The sequence below is a fragment of the Myotis brandtii genome, unplaced genomic scaffold (assembly GCF_000412655.1).
Source record: "Myotis brandtii unplaced genomic scaffold, ASM41265v1 scaffold1056, whole genome shotgun sequence".
NCBI lineage: Eukaryota > Metazoa > Chordata > Mammalia > Chiroptera > Vespertilionidae > Myotis > Myotis brandtii.
Window position 1 is genome coordinate 134,155 of NW_005353564.1, and position 9,791 is coordinate 143,945.

Below are 9,791 nucleotides of genomic sequence, written 5' to 3' on the forward strand. Positions count from 1 at the left end.
CCAGACTGCGAGAGGGCACAGGACAGGCTGAGGGACCCCCCCCCCAAGTGCACAAACAAATTTTTGCCGGGCCTCTAGTTATAAATAACACTCCAATGAACATAGGGATGTATATATTATTTCAAATCAATGTTTTACATTTCTTTAGATATATTTCCAGAAGTGGAATAGCTGGGTCATGAGGCTGTTCCATTATTTATTTATTTTTATTTACTTTTTTTTCTATAAAACTTTTATTTTTAAAATTAAATTTATTGGGGTGGCATTGGTTAATAAAATTATATAGATTTCAAGTATACAATTTTATATCACATCATCTGTATAATATATTGTGTGCTTACCACCCTAAGTCAAGTCTCCTTCCATCACCATTTACTCCCTCTTTACTCTCATCTGCCTACCCGCAACCTCCTTCCCTAAGGAAACTCCATACTGTTTTCCACAGTAGCTACTAGCATAAATACAGACATAAAGATCAAAGGAACAGAATAGAGAGCCCAGAAAAAAAAACATCCCTTTATGGTCAATTAATATTTGACAAAGGAGGCAAGAACATACAATGGGATAGAGACAGTCTATTCAATAAATGATGTTGGGAAAATTGGACAGATACATGCAAAAAAATGAAACTAGACCACCTCCTTACAGAATACACAAGAATAAAGGCAAAATGGATTAAAGACTTAAATGTAAGATTTGAAAACATAAGTCTCCTAGAAGAAAACAAAGGCAGTAAAATCTTGGACATTCTTCATAGCAATATTTTTCTGATATATCTCCTTGGTCAGGGGAAACAAAAGAGAAAAATATACAAATGGGACTAAATCAAACTAAAAAGGTTTTATACAGTAAAGGAAACCATCAACAAAATGAAAAGACAACGCACTAAATGGCAGAACTTATTTACCAATAATACAACTGCTAAAGGGTTAATATCCAAAACACATAAAAAATTATGCAATTTAACATCAAAAACAAAAACAGGGGGGGAAAATAACAATCCAATTAAAAAGTGGGCAAATGGGTAGTGCGTCACCTGCGGCCTGGCGGCAGGTAACGTCGAGACGGAGGCGTCTGGAGCGTGGTGGGCCGTGGGGTAGGGACCTACTCTAGGGGCATGAGCCGAGGGGAAGACGCCAAGAGTATTTAACAGAGATTGATGGAAGCAGAAACCAAAACTCTTCCCCTGGAGAACGCATCCATCCTGTCAGAGGGTTCCCTACAGGAAGGGCACCGGTTATGGATTGGCAATCTGGACCCCAAAATCACAGAATACCACCTGAAGCTCCTCCAGAAGTTTGGCACAGTAAAGCAGTTCGACTTCCTTTTCCACAAGTCAGGTGCTTTGGAGGGACAGCCCAGAGGGTACTGTTTCATTAACTTTCAAACCAAGCAGGAAGCAGAACAAGCCATCCAGTGTCTCAATGGCAAGCTGGCTCTGTCTAAGAAGCTGGTGGTGCGATGGGCCCATGCTCAAGTCAAGGTAAGTGTGAGACGCTGGAAAGGCAGCTTCAGCTCATCCTAATGAGTCTTCCAAAAGACAATTGTCCACTTACCCATTTGCATCCCAGTCTCTTCACATCTGGAACAGCCATACTCTGGTCTCCTACTTGTATTTACCATGTGTGTTGCCAGATTTTTCTTTTGAGAAGCATCTCAAGAGGGATTAAGTTCCTTCATTGTTTCTCTCCACATACCCACAGATTCTGTTTTTGATTGATTTTTCCATGTGGCTGATGTGTATACTCAGACCTCTATCATTTTTTTTTGGTGGGGTGGTTCTTTGGAGGAAAAAAAAATGTATTTATTTTTAAAATTAGTTGCTTTAGGCATTATTAGACTCTCCCCAGCCTCTCAAGTCTGTGAAGAGTTTGAATATGTTTATTAAGTCCAAACAATTTAACCGATTTATAATCAGCAAGGGAATCATAAGACCTTATCTTCCCCAACCAAGAACATTTGAGAACAAATAGCATATACCTCTCCTCCCTGACCAGAGACTAACCACGCTGGTCAGGGAGATAGAGAACAGAGACGAAATTAGTCATTTATCCAGCCAAACCAAGAACGGATGAAGTCAGGGGAACAAATAACAAAAACCCAACTAGAGCCAGACAGACCCAAGATAAAAATAAAGCACTGAGCTGAGCAGAGAATAATCCCAAGCTTCCCTATACGGTCCTTTTGATGCATCAGCATATTGAAAATGAACCTGGAAAGCTGCTGGATATTCTGATGAAACCCTCCCCTAAGATTCTTGCCTGCAGAAAGATAAAAACTCTCAAAACAAAGGATACCAGCATGGGTTCACTCTGGAGCATACCCATGCCTTTTCTCTGGCATGAAATTTTACTTTCTTACTTCTAAACTCTAAGGTTTACCATGAAACTTGCAACCACGGAAGCAGCAGGCAGCAACAGCTCAGCCTGGGCTTACCTCCTGAACCTGTCTCCAACCCCCATTTTCTCTGACTTTCCAGTGAACAAAAAGCAGCCCCATTTTAGCTCACTTCTGTCACTGTGACTTTTACTTCACAGTAGTCAACAGCAGCCCCACCTTGGATCACTTCTTTCCTATAACATTTCTAAAGAGCCAAAGCAAGGTACCACCTAGTCTCTCTCCTGTTACTTCTTCTACCCTAAGTCCTTCCTTTGTTGTACTTAAAATTAAAAAAAACCAACTAGAGCCAGACAGACCCAAGATAAAAATAAAGTACTGAAGCTGAGCAGAGAATAATCCCAAGCTTCCCTATATGGTCCTTTTGATGCATCAGCATATTGAAAATGAACCTGGAAAGCTGCTGGATATTCTGATGAAACCCTCCCCTAAGATTCTTGCCTGCAGAAAGATAAAAACTCTCAAAACAAAGGATACCAGCATGGGTTCACTCTGGAGCATACCCATGCCTTTTCTCTGGCATGAAATTTTACTTTCTTACTTCTAAACTCTAAGGTTTACCATGAAACTTGCAACCACGGAAGCAGCAGGCAGCAACAGCTCAGCCTGGGCTTACCTCCTGAACCTGTCTCCAACCCCCATTTTCTCTGACTTTCCAGTGAACAAAAAGCAGCCCCATTTTAGCTCACTTCTGTCACTGTGACTTTTACTTCACAGTAGTCAACAGCAGCCCCACCTTGGATCACTTCTTTCCTATAACATTTCTAAAGAGCCAAAGCAAGGTACCACCTAGTCTCTCTCCTGTTACTTCTTCTACCCTAAGTCCTTCCTTTGTTGTACTACCCCTAGCTTTAATAAACTTAACTGTCAAAATCACCTGGACTTGTGTTGTGAAATCTCTCCTGCACAAAATCAAGAATCCACACACTACAGGTTGGCCTGAGGCAGGCCCGCTCCTGGCCCAGCCCTCATCCAGTAAAAATATGAAATAATACTCAATGTCACTAATCATCAGTGAAACGCAAATTGAAAACACAAGGAGATACCACCTCACACCCGTCAGAATGCCTATCATCAATAAATCAGCAAACAAGAAGTGTTGGCAAGGATGTGGAGAAAAGGGAACCCTTGTGAACTTTAGGTGGGAATGCAGACTGGTGTAGCAAAAGTTGGAAGCAACCCAAGTGCCCATCAGTAGATGAGTGGATAAAAAAGTTGTGGTACATTTACACAATGGAGGACCCCCATTTTCTCTGACTTTTCAGTGAACTAAAAGCAGCCCCACTTTAGCTCACTTCTGTCACTGTGACTTTTACTTCCCAGTAGTCAACAGCAGCCCCACCTTGGATCACTTCTTTCCTATAACATTTCTAAAGAGCCAAAGCAAGGTACCACCTAGTCTCTCTCCTGTTACTTCTTCTACCCTAAGTCCTTCCTTTGTTGTACTACCCCTAGCTTTAATAAACTTAACTGTCAAAATCACCTGGACTTGTGTTGTGAAATCTCTCCTGCACAAAATCAAGAATCCACACACTACAGGTTGGCCTGAGGCAGGCCCGCTCCTGGCCCAGCCCTCATCCAGTAAAAATATGAAATAATACTCAATGTCACTAATCATCAGTGAAACGCAAATTGAAAACACAAGGAGATACCACCTCACACCTGTCAGAATGCCTATCATCAATAAATCAGCAAACAAGAAGTGTTGGCAAGGATGTGGAGAAAAGGGAACCCTTGTGAACTTTAGGTGGGAATGCAGACTGGTGTAGCAAAAAAAGTTGGAAACCCAAGTGCCCATCAGTAGATGAGTGTATAAAAAAGTTGTGGTACATTTACACAATGGAATACTACTTAGCTGTAAAAAAAAAAGGAAATCATACCTTTTGAGACAGCATGGATGGACCTAGAGAGTCAAATAAGCCAGTCAGAGAAAGACATAAGACTCCTAGAAGAAAACAAAGGCTGTATTTACCATGTAATTTCACTTATATGTGGAATTGAATGAATGAAATATATAAACAAACTAAAAACAAATTCATAGATACAGAAAACAGACTGACAGCTGTCAGAGGGGAGGGGAGTTGAGATGCTGGGTGAAATTCATTCATAAAGGAATTAAGAGAAAAAAAAGAAGACAGACAACAGTATAGTGAGTACCAGAGGGAAAGGAGTTGGGGGAGATAGAAGAGGGTAAAGGGAAGATAAATGGTGATGGAAGGACACTTGACTTTGGGTGGTGAACAAACAATACAATATACAGATGATGTGTTATAGAGTTGTATATTTGAAACATATATAATTTGTTAACCAATACTACCTCAATAATTTCAATGAAAATACATATTAAAATAATAAAGTAGGAGAGAAGCATTTTGGAAATAGAGAAGAGCAAATGAGAAGGCCTCATGGCAGGGAAGAGTTTCTAGGAACTGGAGAAGACCTGTGACTGATCAAAACACAAGGACAAAATAAAGAGATAGTCAAAGGCCCAGAAATGTAGTCTACAGTAAGAAAACTTGATTTTAACAGCTTCCAATATATTTTAGGAAAAAAAATCTAAATAATAGCTTAAGATTTGCAATTTAGAAATGTCACTCTGGTTGCTACACAAATAAATTTAAGTGGGATTATGGTGGGGGCGGTGGGGATGATATGGCTTAAATTAAAGACGTAGCAACAGCTATTTAGAGAAGTGAATTGTTTGTATAGAAAATATTTAGGAGATGCAATTGGCAGGATTAAATGTTGATTATATGTTGCTATTGTCATACTACCAAAGTCAGCTAGAATTTGAGCACCATAAGTGCAAACTTTTAAGGAACTTATCTTTCTTTATATATTGTATCTAAAATGAGGTTCACCCAGCACATTCCAGATTCTTAATAAAATTTGACTGAATCTTCCATAAATATTTAAGAATGCCCTGTCACATTCTCTAAGAAAAGCTTGGAATTATGCCAATAAAAGCCAGAGCAAGGAATTATGTTTTAAGGGATTTCTTGGGGAGATAAGCCATCCATGGAGACTGAGTTAGGGCATTTCTTTCCAAGGCTTCCATTTAGAGAAGGATAGCTATTCCAAACCAGTGCTTATTCTTTTTTTAAAGCTTAAGTTTTATTTATAAGATTATATAGGTTTCAAGTGTACATTTCTATGATACATGATCTGTATATTGCTTTGTGTGCCCACCACCCAAAGTCAAATAATCTTCCTTCACCATATATTTAACCTCCTTTACTCTTGACTATCAACCCTCCCACCCACTTCCCTCTAGTAACCCTCTGTATATATGAGTGCTTACTCTTAAAGCATCTGTATCAGTTAGTCAAGAGGGTTTTAGTTCATCCTACATTCACCCATCTACACCTCTTAAATTTATGGATGCAAGCCTACTCCTCTCTCTCTCTCTCTCTCTCTCTCTCTTTGCTGTTTTTTTTAAATTAAAAATTGTATATATTTCAGATGTATAGCACACTAATTCGATACACATATACATAATGCAATGAGTACTACCTAATGAGTACAAGCTAATTAACATCTTTTCACATAGTTCCCACTTTTTTCTGTGATGAAAACATCTGAAATCCAATCTCATAGCAAATTTTCAGTATTTAATATGGTATTGTTATCTTAGTCATAATTCTGTACATTACATCTCATCATACATAACTGCAATTTGTACCTTGTGACCAACATACCCTTATTTCCCTTACCTCTCCCCCATCCAGTAAACACCATTCTACTCTTAAATGTATAAAAATATGAGATAGATGACAGCTAGATAGATGATAGAGAGATAGATGATAGATAGATAGATAGATAGATAGATAGATAGATAGATAGATAGATAGATAGATGATAGAAGATCCTGTCTTTTGAAACAACCTGTTTGAACCTGGTGTTATGCTAAGTGAAATAAGCCAGACACTGAATGATTTCACTTACATGTAGAATCTTAAAAAGCCTGGTCCTCTTTTCACAACATCTAGTGAATTTCCATTCTGTACTTAATCTGCAGGGATGTAGTATCTAGAGGATGACTATGGAGATAACTAGGATTACAGAGGCCATTCCCATAGGTGAATGAACTATGAACTCTCCTCAAGGGAACAAAAGCTTTGGTGAAAAAACAAGAATCTGTGTAGAAATTCTTCCTTACTAACAAGGCGATGTTCATCCATGCATCTAGTCAAGCTCTTGGTAATCACATGGAGAATAGTTACCTTGCTAATTCAAAAAATTTAGGGAGGCTATCACATAGATCCTGAACTAGTAAAAGATTAAATGACCCGAGAGATACTGGGTTACATTCATGCAAGAAGCTTATTAAAAAAAAATAGCTATCATTTGTAACCATTGTTCCCTTTTTTTTCTTAGATGATGTGGCTGGAGAAGCCCATATTTCCCTGAGAAAAAGGCACTAATCCTAACCCCTCTTGAAAATCCCAAAACACCTCATAACTGAAAGAAATGCTTTTAGAAATTACTACAATAACTTTACGTAGAAGGATTAAGCTGAAACTGGAAAAGCAGGAAAATAGAAGAAAAGAAAAATGTTGTATTGATGAAGGGAAAGAATGCTATAAATATAAAAAAAAGAAGTTATTAGTCCTGTATTTCTTCTGAAGAGGAAAACAGCCCATCTTTATGGGTTACATTGCCATTTTGTTATTTAAATAAAAAAGTAAAAAATAGTTTTATAAAATAAAAAGGAAACTGTTTATAAATATATTCAAGTGATGATTTATTGAAAACCCTTTCCCAGAGAAGATACTTAGTCTTTCAAACCTGCTGATCATGGGAATATGGTGAAGGCAGTTGAGCTTTAGCTCACCTGAGCTGTGGCAAGGAGCAAAGGAAACACAGAAATTCGGAGTGAGGCCAGGCGAGGGAGGGAGTGTGAAGGTAAGTACAAAGGGAAGGCACTAAATTTTTAGAAAATAAAGATATGTGAAGTTTTACTTTTTTAGAGAGTATTCTACTTCCATAAGATCCATATTAGGGAAAATCATTCAAAAATCTCTATATATAAAAGCCTAAGTGACCATTCGACTGGTTTGTGCACTGGTGGGGTCCCTCGGCCTGGCCTGCAGAGATTGGGCCAAAACCGGCAGTCCAACATCCCCCAAGGGGTCCTGGATAGCTCCTGGAAAACTAGGATCCTTAATATGCATTTATTGAATGAATGAATGAATGAATGAATGAATGATAAAACAGATTTTCAAGTAAATAAATACATTAATTGATGACTTAGTAGAACAAATTGTCAAATCCTTCCAAATATAATTGTTTTATATTTCATTTGGTGTTTTCTGATGCTGCTTCATTATTTCTAATTTTGTTTCCTGGAACCTCTTTTTAAAATACCTATTCTATCCATATTAATTTCAAACAAGAGACTCTTTGCTTTTAAGTCTCTTTTTTTCTTATTTACTTCCAAAGTAATTGTTACTACCAACTCTAATCCCTTCAAAATGAAACATCTCATGCCCTATCTCCCCCATCTTCTTCACAGTGGGCATCTTGAAAAACCATCATAAGTTTGTTTTTCCTGATTTCATTTCAGGAGTGACAGGATTGAAATGTTTGGAAAATTATTTTAATTATTTGGCACTCTGAAGACCCATAAACCAGAACAACCTTCTCTGTTTGAGATTGTTTAAGGATGGTTTATACTGTAAGTATGAGATGACCAAGGTGTCTTCTCAATGCTGTTTTCAGACTTGAATTTATATAGGTTAGTTGTGGGGATCAAGCAAGAAAAGAAAGTTTGTTAATTAGCTCTATGTTTAAGATCTGCTGTATTCAATCTCTACGTCAGTGGTTCTCAACCTTCCTAATGCCACGACCCTTTAATACAGTTCCTCATGTTCTGGTGACCCCCAACCATAAAATTATTTTTGTTGCTACTTCATAACTGTAATTTTGCTACTGTTATGAATCGTAATTTAAATATCTGATATGCAGGATGTATTTTCATTGTTACAAATTGAACATAATTAAAGCATAGTGATTAATCAAAAAAACAATATGTAATTATATATGTGTTTTCCGATGGTCTTAGGCGAACCCTGTGAAAGGGTCATTCGACCCCCAAAGGGGTCACGACCCACAGGTTGAGAACCACTGCTCTACGTTTTTCTAACACCTTTCCTTAATGAAGGTTTTCTGACTTCTTAACACTATTCCATGAGTATTTTATATAGTTATTCCAATCGTTATATTCATCTCATTGTCCCCAAAATAGAGTGGTTGATGTAAATATTATTATAGCATTCTTCCACCTACCAATTATTGTTGCTAGTCTTGGTGCAGTCAGGAACAATAGAGGAGGTGGAAGATGCCTTTTCCCCCATCCAAACAGAAAGCTTTGTCTTCTATCTTGGTATATATCAGTTTCTTCTCTGATGTAACAATGAGTTAACTAGCACCATGGATTGTGACTAGGAAAGTCATTTCTCTGGAGGCCAGGTCTACCCAGCTAGGAATCAAAACCCTGAGGGAATAATTTAAAAGTTGATGTGTGCTTCATCCAAGGACCATAGAAACACAACATTTGAATTGCTCAGAACATGGTAAATGGTTAATTTCCTTGGATGAGGAGAGGAAAATATGATGTGTAATATGCCCTCTACCATATGATGTGTATTTCCCATTCTACTGTCCCATAGGACTGTATTGCTTAAAGATGTTGTATACTTAGGAAAATGGAAATCTTTTCAAATCTAGTATAAATACTACATAAATTGCTTGAACAGTTTATACATGGTTGTAATAAAGGCCTTAAGTAATAACTCATTATTTCTTTTATCCAATGTCTTCTATATGTGCTTACTCATTATCTACTACATGTCAGACACATTATGAGGCAAGGCATATAATAATGAACAAGAAACAGTCCTTATTTCCCTAAATCAACCTATAATTAACTCTCCCACCTATGAATTTAAAAATTCTTGACTGTATCCCTCATCTAGAAATATTCTATGAGAAATAAAATTAGGTTCTATCTCAATTTTCTATCAATATGATCTCCACCTCAAATCTTTCAGAAATGTATCCTCCTAAAGTTATCTCCAAATTATACTCTCAATGACCATACTTAATGTTTATAAAATGAGGATGAGAATTACCTTGTGATTTTAAAAAATTGTATTCTCAGTGATCCATTAAAGTCTATCAGGTATTTTCCCATAAACTTCTGATGCCTTGTGAGATGGAAAAAAAGAGTCAGAGAGAGCTTAAATGTAATTTGTTTTGAATGACCTCAACAGGACAAATCTGAACAAATGTGTATTTTTAGAGAATTTGATTGAACAAAATATTTTCAAAAAGTTTAGCTTATATTCAATTTTTTAATTAAATCTTTATTGTTCAGATTATTAAAGTTGTTC

At 37.2% G+C, this 9,791-nt stretch overlaps 1 protein-coding gene across 1 annotated transcript; it reads left to right on the forward strand.

Annotated features, from left to right (window-relative positions):
- The first annotated feature begins 1,159 nt into the window (after positions 1 to 1,159).
- LOC102244260 (probable RNA-binding protein 18) lies at positions 1,160 to 2,471 on the forward strand. Its single transcript, XM_005856943.1, has 2 exons — positions 1,160 to 1,483; positions 2,376 to 2,471. The coding sequence occupies exons 1-2, from the start codon at positions 1,160 to 1,162 to the stop codon at positions 2,469 to 2,471; spliced, it is 420 nt and encodes a 139-aa protein (XP_005857005.1).
- Positions 2,472 to 9,791: the final 7,320 nt, after the last annotated feature.

Coding starts and splice junctions, on each gene's coding strand:
- LOC102244260 (XM_005856943.1), top strand. CDS start 1,160: ATGGAAGCAGAAACCAAAACTCTTCCCCTGGAGAACGCATCCATCCTG. Junction 1,484..2,375: donor GGGCCCATGCTCAAGTCAAG/GTAAGTGTGAGA, acceptor CTAAACTCTAAG/GTTTACCATGAAACTTGCAA.